General features: G+C 39.5%; 1 protein-coding gene across 2 annotated transcripts in view; it reads left to right on the top strand.

Annotated features, from left to right (window-relative positions):
* Nucleotides 1-14154, top strand: part of LOC106931385 (partitioning defective 3 homolog) — a 389759-nt gene that overhangs the window by 236490 nt on the left and 139115 nt on the right. For both annotated transcript variants that reach the window (XM_088001335.1, XM_088001334.1), the window contains 2 exons: nt 5644-5874; nt 11620-11830. In XM_088001335.1, coding sequence (XP_087857461.1) covers nt 5644-5874; nt 11620-11830 — 442 coding nt within the window. The remainder of the gene's footprint in view (nt 1-5643; nt 5875-11619; nt 11831-14154) is intronic.

The raw sequence follows: 14154 nt of genomic DNA, 5'->3' as shown, positions 1-14154 counted from the left end.
ATGACCTTATTAAGGTAAAGGTCTAGTCTACCGTATTGTCTAACTCTCTGATTCCAAGGTCAGATAAATGGTGTTGAGCCTCCTTTTCAATGCCATACAGTAAACTTTCTCAGAGGGGGAAACGAGTGTTATCCCTTAATAGTTGGTACACACTCTCCAGTTCCCTCTTGAGTCCAAAATTAGGACTACTACCTCTGTTTGCATCTCCAAATATGATGTCCCAGCCCTTATATCCCTGTCACACAATGTGGGCATTCCTTTCTTGCCTCGCTCTCAATTTCAATCTGAATCATTCACATCTTGATCACTAGATTAGTCAGGTTGCCATGGATTGTTTTTCATCTAACGTGCCACGTCTGTAGAATTGTTGGTAGGCTCAAATTACCTTATTTTTGATGCCAGTTGGAAGCAAAAATAAATGTTCAGCCTTCATTCCAGTTAGGCTGAGTAGTAAATATCTGACCTTCGGGGCATACTCTGTGCATTTGAACTTCCTTCCTTGATAGTTGGCCAGTCATTCAGAAACTAACCTTTTCTGATGCAGTATAGCACTAAATTCCACACTCTTGATTCCAATACACATGTCCTGTGACACACATATTTCACAGACGTGACAAGCTACTGAAGCATACAGTGCAAATGTTTCTGCCTCCTTAATTCTGCATAAGTTCAGGTAGTAATGGTAAATGCTGTGTGGCTTGTACAAGCCTGCAGAGGACATCCTCCATCAGGTTAATGATCCACCACTAGGATAGACCTAATAGCATATCTGACCCAAAGATACCTTATTTCCATCAGGATACAAGTGCATGGCCTTTATACTACCACCTTAGAAGCTATTTTTACCCTAATTACCCTTTTAACGCCCAGCGTAAAGCGCTAACTCTCTGAATAAATTATGTGTAATGGAGAACCTGTCTGTACACAGATCTGTGAATGCAAGGATCTGTGGTGAATAATGGTTGGTAAGCATAGTTTCAGCCACTCTAATCATACCACGGGCTTCTGTCACTGTAATAACTGCTTCTTATTTATTCATAGAGTTTGCCACATCTCCTTGATAGCCCTTAATAGCAATAGGTTGTCTCCGATTAGCTGTCCTTGGCCTTAATCACGGTAAAGAGCTCACCGCGTTGGCCAGTTTTGTTTGCAGCCGTGATGAGTTTCAAGGTGTACTTCCTCTCAGTTTAATTTGATTGTCTTCTTTTCTTATTCTGATCATTTTAATTTCTCCCCCAGACGTGTTGGGAGTGGCAAAACCCGTGTCTGTATGCAAATGGGAGAATTTGTATTTTCTTCCCTCTGAATACGAAGGCGATGAGCAGCGGAGCACTGGGGCTCCCGTTGTGTGATAGGAATCACATAATAGACCAGTATACAGAGAGCTGTCCGTCAAAGTCTCCCAGGAGAGCCGGGGCCCCCAAAACAAAGGCAGGTTGGAGGCATTTGGGTCTGTGTGCAAACTCTCTCTTTCTCTCTCTTTCTCTCTCTCTCTCTCTCTCTCTCTCTCTCTCCTTTTGCTTCGCTCACCCATTCTCTTTGGGTCTTTGCTCCCCTCAGTCATCCAGAGCGTTGACTAGAAACAATGATGAGTAGGATTGTAGGGCAGAATACCAAGCAGAAGGATAATTCCCTGTACAAGTACAGCAGATGTCATTTGGGTTTCTTTGAACAGGTACTGAATGAACTCTGTGGAATTCACAATTGCCATCCTTTTAAAAAAAATATATGGTTTTAACATTTCAAGGTAATTTGTGTTTGAACCATTAAGCTGTGACGTTTTGTATGGCTGTGGTTTTGCTTTTTTCTTTTCTTTTTTTTTATTAAATTGAAAGTTTTTCTCTCTTGTCCTTCATACAATGACATTACACAGTCTGCGAGTTAGAGAGAATTAATTTTTCTCTGTTAGTGCTGTAAATCTGTTTATTCTCTGTTGGCATTCATATTTGCCATAACAGCAATCAAATAAAAACTACGTCCTTCCAAAAGAAAAAAAAAGAAAACCCTGACTTTTAGGATGAAGCATCAGTAATCCTGATCTACTGAGCATTTTGTCAATAAAGGTGCATCTAGGACAGTTCCTAACCAAAACAGATGCAGTAGTACAGTGTTGTGCTTTGCTATATGAAGTGTCACTTCTGGCTTCGATTGCATGGTCTAATTAGCATTGACCAAAAGGGGGGAAAGGTTGTGTTAATGATGTACGGTATTACGATGTTTACTCCTGTGACTGACAGCTGACCTTTGAGCCTATTAGATTTGTTTGCCACTTAAATCCATACCTGCCTGGCACTCAGGACAGTGAAGCACTCAGTGAGGACCTGTGTGTTAGTTGCTAACAAAGCAGTGAAGGACTCTGCCTTGTGTGCAAGGATTTGCCAAGATAGTTTAGAATTTAAGTATAAAATATAACAAGATGATTATAGCTTCACAAAATACGTGAGCTTGAAGTTTTCCACATTTTTTATCAATCAAACCTACAACCCAAAAATGTCTGTGTATTTTTTGACCGATAACCAACACAAGTTCAGAGGTAATTGTGAAAGGGGAAGATTTTTTTTTTTTTTCCAAATACCTCAAATTCAGTGCAACCAACTCCTTTCGGTAGTCATCTAATTAGTAAATATAACCATCTTTTGTTTAGTTTAGTCTCAGTTTATCCAGGGTTTGTTAGGGAAGATTAAACAGCATCCTGAGGGGAACTCAACAGACAGATCAAGGGAGAAAGTTGAGTTTTAAGTAGGATGAAGTTATGAAATGGGTTTTAACTAGGCTACATTACTCAGTTACTTTTACTCAAGTACTTTTTTGGGGTAAGAAAAAAATACTTTTATGGGTAGCTTTACTTCGTCGTACTTTTGCATCCCTACAAACCAATGCCTTGACATCACTAGCTTAACTTATTAATTTAGTCTTTAAAGCTGCAGTATGTAACTTTAATAAAAAAAATATTTTATTACATATTTGCAGAAACTGTCGCTATGTTGTCACAGTTTGGTATAAAACAGATAATCTCTGAAGAAAACCACGTTTCTGTGCCTCCTCCTTAGAAACAACCAATCACATCCAGGAGGCAGGTGTTAGGGATGTGACACCCCACTTGCTCTCTATTATGCTGCAGCTAGCATAGCATGTTTTCAATGCTAGGCCAGTTAGCATGGCCACCCATGACCGCAGATGAACAGTTTTCCTGTAATGGAAAGTTGTTTTTCTGTCATTGGCACATTTACCAGTGACTACATGAGATTGACTGACAGCGCTAAGACCCTCCTCCTGGCTCTGATTGGTTGTTTTTGTTCGGGAGCGGTGCATTTCTTCAGACTGCAATGCTAGGTCAGGGAGAAGGTGGAGGAGATCAATCTTTTCTCTTCACACATTGTCTCATAACATACATACATACATACATACATACATACATACATACATACATACAGTTTTAACAAATATGCAAAAAGCATATTATTTCTATAAATTGGATACAGCAAATTTAACAAAGAAGTTGTTGTGAAATCTGCTCAGTCCAAATCAGCTAACCTTTAATTTCCACAAGCACCACTGAAAGCAGGAGTCAAACATAATGTTTAGAGCAGCATATATCAACACCATATGGTCATATTAAAACCATCCAGTGAAGAAGAATGAGCCAAAGTCTTTGACTGTGCAAACCTGGCAGTGACATACCCCGCAAATTCTTTCAGCTGGAATTGCGGTTTTTTATGTTTAGAGGGCGGCTTTCCTGAGCAACAAATAGTTTTCTTTCATTTAGGGTGTTTGTTTTGTTTGCCAAGAGGTCCATGTGATCACCGGCAGTGGTCGAACACGCCTCATTTAGGCTGCTTTAAACGTGACATGGATCCTGTTCATATCAGTTAAATGTTACTGCTCCTTTGGGGTCCCTAAAATTGTTTGCATGTGTGTGACAGAAACTAAATCACGTAGTGCTATTTGCTGCCGAAAACCCAAAAACCTTCATAATCTAAAGGGAATTTTAACGGCACACTTTCTTTATGAATACATTTTCTCAGCATATGCCATGTTCTCTGAATCAATAAGTCTAACAAGTGTTACTGTTATTATTGAAAGTTTTTTTGTTTTTTTTAAGTTTTACTTGTGCATGCTATTTGGACAGTAACCTGCTGCAGCCTGAGTCAAATAGGAGAAGAAGGGACTGAAAATCAAAAACAGATCTACTTGTTTACCAGTCGCTGGATAAGGAGAGAACTCGGGGTAGCTGATGGATGCTCCCTGACAAAATGAAATACCAATACCCAAGTGTAGCTCCGCTTACATAACCTAAACACACCTCTCGAAAGTATTGGTGAAAAAAAATAAATAATTACAGCTGTCTGGAACACGGCTCGGCGGTACAAGAGGCAGAATGCTTTCTGTCGTATCGTGTTAACAATTTACAGTTCATGTTAACCGTTTATTTGCGTTGCCATGCAAACTTTAGTAGTCACATAAATACATGGTAAAAAAGTGATCCCTTTCAAACAAACACGAGTGCCCATAGCATCCCTAAAGCCTTGCTCAGACATTGCTACGGTTTATGTAAATTATTGTAATATTCTGTGAAATTGCACATTTTGTGGTAGTTTGACGCGAAAAGCTAGATAGTCAACATGAGGCTAGAGATCTACGTCCTCCACTGGTTTGTTGTCGTCGTAGCTGACAGCCATGTCTGACATTTTCAGAAGTAAAAACTCTTACATCCGTGAGATTCCCATGAAGTCTATTATGTATCTCTAAGAAACTAAGTTAAATAAAATGCAGATGTTGGGTCTATTTAAACATTTGTAAAATTATTACAGTATATGGAATCAAAGGAAGTTGACTGTACTGCTGCGGTACAGTAAATACTTTCTCTTAAAGTTTGGGGTGGGGTTGAATCAGCAACAAAGATACAAAGTAAAGTGCAATTTTTTTTAACAGTAAATAGTCTTTGGGAAGAAATATTAATATGATTTTTATACCCTTCCCCCCAAACTTCCTAAATCCTCCAAAGATGACATAGTTTAATTGAACCAGTAAAAGTAAATACACTGTAATACACATTAAGACAAGCCAAGAAATGCAAATACTAGATGTAACTTGAAGTCATTATATGTTTAAATCATGCATAGAATCATACACAATTTAGTCATTTCAGTAGTGCTACAATCGATCATTGACTCAATTCTCAAGTGAAACACATTGCAATCACACAGACTGATTCTTTTCACGCCTTCATTTCTGCTATGATGAGTTTTCGCTTACAGCCGATGAAGACGTGACACTTAAGATTAGAATATTACATTATCTAAAAAGAGTTGAATTAAAAGTTATTTTTAAAGATGCTTTTAATCTATAAAGCAAGTCTCATCAGAATCCATATACTGATTTATTGACTATGATTTAATATTATTATAAGGATTTATTAATTTATTTGTTGAGTTATGACACTCGTAGCCCTCAATATTAAGGCATTTTGATAGATATACTTTCACCTTATATTTTTTCAATGACGTAGACTATTTGTTGAAAATATGAAGGATTTATTTAAATGACCCAGTTCCATAATTTACACATACTAACTCCTGCTTGCGTGATATTAAAAGCCAAAAATCTCACGGCCTTTGCCACCCTGCTCACTCTTTTTTGCAGGTTTTGAAGAGCGACAAATCGGCTCTTCCCTGGGTCTAAAAAAGTCCAGCTCAATGGAGAGTCTCCAGAAAGATGCCGCCAACGTCATGGCGGGCGACGAGCTCAACGTCCAGAGGATTCATTCACGCATCATCAGGGGGCGAGGCTGCAACGAGAGCTTCCGGGCGGCAATTGACAAGTCATATGTGAAGACTGGTCTCATACCAAGGGAAGAAAACAGCGTGGAGACATGTGAGTATTTATATATTTACGCTTAGCAATTCTATTTTTGTTCTAGTTTCTACTGCAAATATCTTATCACACTTGAAATAAGACGAAACTAACTTACAAGTAACTTTTCAGCAAGATATCGAATCTTGTTTTAAGTAACTAATTTCTTAATTTTTATGAATAAGTACTTGTTCCATTGGCTGACAATTTCACTAATAACATGGGGAAAATGTTTTGTTTCAAGTAGTAAGATATTTGTACTTGAAGCTAAGCCATAGCTATCTAGTAAGACTTTGTGTTTTTGCAGTGTGCTGAACTTGGTAATGTTCCGATATGTTTCCTGAAATAACCTTTTATTTTCCTAAACATGTTTTTTTGTGGTACAAAAGTCTCTATATCTGCAAGTTCCTCCAAAATGAAAATAATCAAATAGTCACCACACAGCCAGCCTGACCATCACCTTCCTATGCAAATTCAATCGATTCTCATCTCCCTTCTCCCATTGACTTGGATTTTCTTAACGATTGTGTCGATTTTCTGCACTGTTTTAGTTGTAGTCTGCCTGTAGTTTTAGCAATGGTAGCAGAGGAAGTAAAGAAAAACGTTAAGTCTGTGCTGGTCACGCTGCCAGATATTGAATTAGCATTAACAACCGGCTCGCTTGGATCAGCACATCTCTCTATGCAGTGGAGGATGGGTGTTTACAACGCGGGCAACTTCCAGTAAGATTCATAGCGTTAAACTGGCGCATTACATGCATCATGTTAGTGATTGGATAAAATTTAAACTGTTCTTCCTTGAAACAATGTCAATAGTCCAGACCCTGTGTACAAAGCATTGATTGATTGATTGATTGATTGATTGATTGATTGATTGATTGATTGATTGATTGATTGATTGACCTTCTCCACATTAACCATAGCACCTGCCTGAATTGGTGGTTGGTAGCACATAACTACTTGAAACACTACCAGATTTTATCATTTGTTTTATAAATAATTTATAAATTGTTTGTTCCACTTGTTTTCTTGCGTTTTCAGAAATAGGCCAGCACAAACGCCATTTATGGTGAAAACCAAGTATTGTGCATAACCTTTAACACATAACCTCCACAGTGACACATGGTGGATTGAGCAAAGCCTCTTTTAAAGGGAGTTTGTTGAACATTTTTATTTTTATTTTGGGGTGTTAGACTGAAGAAGTTAAACATGTATGTCAACACTTTTCAGGCTTTTTGTTGGAAAATCACATCAACAAATCCCCAAACATCTGCATTATGTTGGTCTGCCTCATAAAATCCCATTAGAACACAGTGAAGTGTGTGATAAAACACTAAAAAGTTCAAGGGGTGTGAATATTTCTGCACGTGACTGTAGTTGTCAGGCGATGACAGCACACAGAGAGACAGCCGTGTTACAGTTTCCGACAGGTAATAACACTGCAACACCACAAGAGTAATCACTCGATATAAATTTCCTTTCACCATTAAAGGATTCCATTAAAAGAGCTGGGGGACATTTGAAAAAGAAGGAATTATTTGCCTGAAACGCTTTGTTCTCATAAGCTCTGTCGGCAAGCCACTAAATACAGTCTTATCTCTGCAAAGAAAAATGGGGAAAGCAACCGATTTCCCCTGCTGCAGTATATTGCATTCTCCCCATGATATTCAAATAACTCTGTTTTTCAATTTAGATAAAAGCAGCCAGCCTGCGCTCGTCACTGAGGTTAATAGTCAGAGTTGACAGATAAGCCGCTGCCTTCCACATGCTCCCAGACTTTTATTTACATAAAATAAGAACGGAGGGATGGGTGTGAGGTGTGGGGGGGAGGCGGGAGGAGGGCAACATCACGTAAAGAAAATGTGTCCCCACAAGATATTCTGCTGGACAAAAACAACAACAAACAAAATGCACTTCCTCTTGTGCCGCTTTTGTGTTGGACTGTTTTGAAGGAGTAAGACAGAGAAAGTAAAAACATCTCTCATGTCTTGTATGTGTTGGGTGGGGGGGGGAGAAAAATGACTTGCAATTTTCTTTGTCTTTCATAACCTTCACTGACAGGCCGTCTTAAAGGTCTATGATTATTAAGGAAGAAAGGTTTAATGGTTGATTTCAGGGAAGTGACAAAATGTTTCAGGCGATTGTCGCCTGCCGCAAATTATCTTTGAGTTTCCTGACACTTTCATCAAGGCTTCTGCTATCATTTGAGAATGTCGAGCCTTTTTCTTCTTTTTGAGACCCATCAAATCAGTCTACCCGGCCTCACCTTTCGATGTCTGACGGTAAAGGCTTTTTTCTGCTTTTTAAAAAGATATAGCTCTTTTTTTCCCCTCTCTCATTTAATGTCATGTTTAATAGTGAATGACAAACATGTTTGTATATTGAATTCAAATCAGCTTGAACATGAACAAAAACCTGCAGAAGCAGGCAAACCCAGAGATGCGCATTCATCTGCTGCCCTCTGGGAAGTTCTGGATTAAAATATTTAGAATGTTATCTGCAGCTCAGCATCATTAAGCAGTGGTAGGAACATTAGCACTACCGCTAATCAGCTAGAGCTCACAGCTGCTACTCAGCGCCATTGTTCTTAAGTGGATGATAAGCAGGCGGCAGACAGAGGGATCAAGCAGATCCCTATCCAGAAACCGCGTACAAATGTGGGCAGGTGCCCAGGTTGATCTCAGGTAATCACATCAGCCCTGTTCAGTCTGCTTAAATCCAACTCCCCGGTTCGTTTGGGGAGGTGCGAATGCGCAGTTGAACTCTGGCGCGGATCAAAAAAACAAAATCTGGGCCTCAAACTGAATTCCAACCGGAGATCGCTCCAAAAAGAGGAAGCAGACTACAGCGCAAGGCATTCTGGGTAATGTTGGGAATAAAGGATTCTGTGTGTTCCTCTATCTGTTTCATCTACTTGCATGCTGCTATCTACACACATCCACACACATACGCGCACGCTCTGGAACGCCCTCTTTAGGACCTCGTTTACATAGAGGCCAACTAAAGGAATCAGAAACTGTTGTTATGTGTCAGTTTTGATGTGTTTTCCCATAAGAAAAACATGACAATGGATCAGCGCTGCACTTTAGTCTTAATAAATGGAATTCATGAATCCAACTCACTGACTCTTCTTGAACCTCAGACATCATGAACCCAGCTGGAGGAAGGATCATCTCCAACAGTAAACACAACCAAAACAAACTACCGTATCTAATGCTAGTATGAGAAATGACTCATGGTCCTTATGAGGTATTAAAAAGCCTACTGCTAGTGAGCGGTAGCTTGTAGCTAGTTAGCTAGCTAGCTAGTTTTTTTGTATCTATCGTGGGAAAGTGGAAATTTATTGGCAGTTTGCTGGATGACTTGTGTCTTTGCCACTGACTAACTTCCTTTGCCAACTCACACAATGCTAAATGCATTCTGGGCAGAACAGTTGGGCACTGCTGCTAAATAAAATATGTGATTTTCTTTAATATAGTTGAACACCACACGCTCAACCAATATCAGATCAACACTCTTTCTCATAATCAAGTAGGCCATAACGTGATCATAGCATTGCAGTTTTGTATTACAAGACATTTTTTTATTATCGTATTAGGCAATTGTTATTGAACCCGTCAGGGGGGAAAAAAAACACACACAGGAAGTAGCTCATCCTGTTTCTATTAAAACTAATCATCCCTTTTTGAATCAAATTGTTGAAACGACCTGAGTTTTCCGTGACATTGTAATGTGGTGCGGAGGCACCTGTGCAAACAGAGGCGAGAGGCTGTGTGCAGAGCACAGCTGCATAATCGAGCAGATTTAAGACTCTAATCTCCTTTGTGTTCTCGCCGTTCGGTGCTCTGTGTTCACATTCCGTTTCGGTGATTTCCTTTGAGGTGGCAGCTGAAACAAAAGGCTGATAGCTGCACAGATCACAAGAAGAAAGCCAAACCCGATCATCCTTCAAATCTGATTCCAGCATACTCTCCCCTTCCTTAGGCTGCTAAATATCTTTGTCTCGCCTCCCTCTTCTTTCCACAAGATAAGCACTTTTCTCTCGCTCTTTCTCTCTATATATATATCAGAAGCAGAAGTTGAACAATGACATGCATGACTGTAATACATTGTAATCTAAGGGACATCTACTTCATACCTCAGAGCGCAGACAGGAGCCGTGCCAAGCTCGGTGCACGTCGTATTTGCAATTATGATCCCCAGAAGCCTTCTTCAAGATTATTTAAATGCATAATTAGTGACGGATTAATTACATTTTCTACATTGATTCTGATTAGATGTGATGAAAACTTTGGGTTTAATCAACCTTGCAGCACCTAAGGAGTTCGGTTTGAGTTTGATGTCGGGTTTAAAATTAGTTCAGACGTAATTAAAAATCAGATTCGCATGACTATCATTACTGCTTATGCTTGCGTGAAGGCAAATCTTTTTTTTTTATGTGTAAAATGCAGCAGAAGAGTTTTTTTCCTTTTCTTTCTGTGATCCATGTGAAATACACACAACTGAAATAACTTGAGGGTCTGAGCTAAGTGAAAATCAGTTCCAGTGCACACTACTCTCAGTGGGTGTGCAATGTAAATATATTCTGCTCTAATGAGGCGAATGAATTCAGTGTGTTTTGTTCAGAGCTGCTATACCTTTTGGGAAACAGTTTTTTTTTGTTGTTTTTTTTTCATGGCTCCTCTGATGTTGCTAAAAGAAAGAAGTTATGCACTGCAACTGATAAAAGAAAACTGGCGCTGTCTGCTGATTTCAAATACAGCTTCATTGATCTGCAGGGAGTCAGCTGAAAGTTAAAGTTCATTTAGTTGCGCTTTATGTTCTAAGCTGCCTTGGCTTCTGTAAAAGTTCCTCACAATGTGGAAGTGCTGTGATAAAATATTTCCTCCTTAAGGATTCTTCTTTTGCTCTTTGTGCCTTAAATGTTGCAGATCAACAAACATTACGAGACAGAAATAGGAGTTAGTATGAACTGCTTTTTTTTTTTTAATTCATGTATAAAGCGAAAATCCATCCAAACCAGCTTGGCTCTATGTGAAAAAGTAATCCTCTAATGACTTGGTCACTCCAATTTGCCACAATGTCTGGAATAACAATGAGTAGAGGGATTTTGGCCCGTTCTTCTGGAGAATTATTTTAACTGGAGTGTTTTCAAGAATGCTCCATACCATGTCACAAGGTTTTCCATTGGATTTAGGTCCAGACTTTAACTAGGCCACTCCAAGTCCCTTCTGTTAGATGTGGGCTTGATGGTACACTAGGGATAACTTTCTCACTTTTTCGGTGGTCTCTTTGGTCAGTTGGCATTTTGACGTTGGGAGTCTCCCATGGATGCTGATTTCACCCAGTCTCTTTCTTATGATTATGTCACAGACTCTGACCTTTACGGGAGGTTTGCGGTACTGTAGATTTTGTTCCCTGTTTGTTTGTAAGCTCTAGAGCAGTTGGGTACGGTTAGGCTTAAATAGGTTCTAGAATTTTTTTCACGTCAAGGTATGATGTAGTCCTTTAGGATGTCTTTCTGCTTGCTTCATGTTGTCAGACATGTTGTTCTCTTTAAGCAATATCTTCATTCTGGCAGTTACGAGGCCTTGGTGTGGCTGGTGAAATTGAACTCAAGTTTCCAGAAATATACTTTCCTAGAGTTAAATCAAAGGAGGACCATTACTTTTTGTGATGATCCTGACCCATTGAATTGTGACGGCACAGCTAATCTGTTCCATAACTGTATATTTAACACTCCATCTGACCTTTTCTGTCCTTCCAGTGGATGAAGACACAGAGGACAGCTACCGGTCAGGCCTCGAGTCGATGTCCACAAGCGGCGACCTCAGCCTAGGCGGCGGGCTGGTTGACGACAAACAGAAAGACGGTGCCCTGGGGGGGCCGAAGGAAACCAAGAGCGTGGACAAGGAGAAAGACAAGGACAAGAACAAACCAAAGAAGGGTGTGCTGAGGGGCCTGGGTGAGATGTTCAGGTAAGAACACCAGAGGGCCGAAGCTATGCTCCCACACAACACCGACACCCTGACACGCATCGTTCGCGTTGCCCTGAGCACCAATCGCTGTTTGTTTAATTCCACTCAACACGTTCAGCAGTGGATCATACAGACTGAATACATTCTCTGGATGTTGCCAGCGCTAATCAGGGACCCTTTTCCTTGAACCCTGTGAGATGCTGGAGAGATGGAGCGACGGGGGCGGGGTGTTGGTATCGACCTCAAGGGCCTTTGGCACTTTAGAGCCAGATTATTTTTAATAAGGGCAATATGTTTTATTCATAATCCCACGTGCACAGGCCTTCTATCCACATCGCTCAGCATTGGTTAACCAGCAGACATTGTTCAGAGCCTGTGCGAGCGCTAATGGGGAGGGGCCCGAACGTCGCTTGGGGAATTAAAGACCTTTGGAGATGTTAAAAATCGACTTTGAATCTGTTGCCTCTTCCTGACTCGAACAGCTTCTGTTTCAACATGGAGCTGCAGGATTCCAGCAAAAGCACATAATTTAATTCTTCTCTCTGAATCTTTTTGCTACTGTTATCCAACCACAGAGGATTCTTTATATGCAGGAAATCCAATAGCAGGGATTTATTCCGAATTAAACCCAAAGTGACTCTCCTGGTTTCCACTATTGTCTTTCCCTTGTGAACTCTTGGAAATATCAGGCCAAATTAAATGACACATCTACATTGTGATCTAGTCTTTGCAATCATAAACATCAATGTGTGTTTTTCCAATTTTGAGAAGGTTTTTTAAAAACCTCATCATTGTCAGTCTGAGTTGTTTTTTAAATTGCCATGTTTCTGTCAAGTTAATTTATTTTTGTAATTCCAATTTGTGCAACTATATGGTCAGTGGATGCCACACTTCTCATATTTGTATTGTTTAAGGTTTTTTTAATCTGCCTAACATTTCCTACCCATTAAATTGCAATATGAAAAAATTTAATTAAAAAAAAGAAGATACTCTCACAAGGCACCGTACTTCAGAAGTTCTGTGATCATTGTCATTGTATTCTTGAAGTCTTTATATATAAGCCCCCCTCATGTTTAGATACAAGCGAGATTAGAGCATTTAAATGATGCACATTAAAAACATTTGCTTTCAATCACAGACCGACTATCGACGCAGAAGCATTCCCAGACTTGCACTCGAATAAAACTCACATCCTGCAGGTATCAATTCAGCATTCCAGTTGCATGACAAACTTCCGATGGAGTTCCATTAATATTTCGGTTCTCTGCACATTTTAATACGGCATAAATTAATGGCGAAGGCGCTCCCCACCGCTATCGCGCCGTAAGTTGTTTTCATGTGGATTACCTTAATAGGATTAGTTAGCATATCACTGGGAAAAGCACAGAACTCCAAACAAAAGACGACAAGCGTGTTTCCAGGTCACAACTGACAAACGCGCGAGGGTGGGGGCTTGTTTGTTTTGAATGATTTCAGTTTTGAACATTTCATGTTTTGTTTTTTTTTTTTACTTTTTATGGTTGCTCAGTTGTCATTTCAAGGTTTGGCAACAATATACAAGTGACACACCAGGCAAAAGCACAAACACGCAGAGATGTTTCTTCTTTTTTTTTCAGGAACTGCAGAACATTTGAATAGAGGTAGCAATTTGAGCCAGAGGTCTGACACTTTGACATGCAATCAGTGCTGTGGGCAAAGCTTAAATCTTTCTGAGTAGCTATGTGCTGCTGGTGATTTTCCCTGTGCATGTGGGCCCGGTACATGCCCTCCTTGGCCTCATCATCGTTCTTCATTATCTTTGAGTGCCACAGTCACTTAAGAGTTGGCATGCTGCGGGCTGCTGTGACACTCCCTCTGCTCTGTGCGTTTAACGGCAGACCCCGCACTTCCTGAATACAAAGAGGGAGACCTGCGAACCTACGACGGCGTGTCAAGGCCACTGTGTAAAAGATGTGGATATTTCTGGGCGTGAAAAGTTAAAAAATTTGCTTTAAAAATCTAGGAAATTTTGAGATTAATCCCAGAAAATTTTCTAGAAAAATCTTAGAAATGTCTGGGTTTGAAAACTAAAAAAAAAAATAAAAAAATTAAAAAATGTAAATTTTAATTTTAATTTTCTCAAATTTTTAACAAAGTATTTTTAACTTGAAAGTCATGAATTTGCTTGGAAGAAATCTGAAATGTTTAAAATTGATCTCAGAAATTTTCTATAAAAAATAACTAAATAAATTCTAGAAAAAAATTGGAAATTTCTGAGTTTGATAAGTTGAACATTTTTTACTTTTGGAAATTTTCTGAATGTCAATTTTTGACTTGAGTTTGAG

The sequence above is a fragment of the Poecilia mexicana genome, unplaced genomic scaffold (assembly GCF_051168715.1).
Source record: "Poecilia mexicana isolate PSO_F unplaced genomic scaffold, ASM5116871v1 scaffold_20, whole genome shotgun sequence".
NCBI classification, from domain to species: domain Eukaryota; kingdom Metazoa; phylum Chordata; class Actinopteri; order Cyprinodontiformes; family Poeciliidae; genus Poecilia; species Poecilia mexicana.
This window is presented reverse-complemented; position numbering and strand designations above follow the sequence as displayed.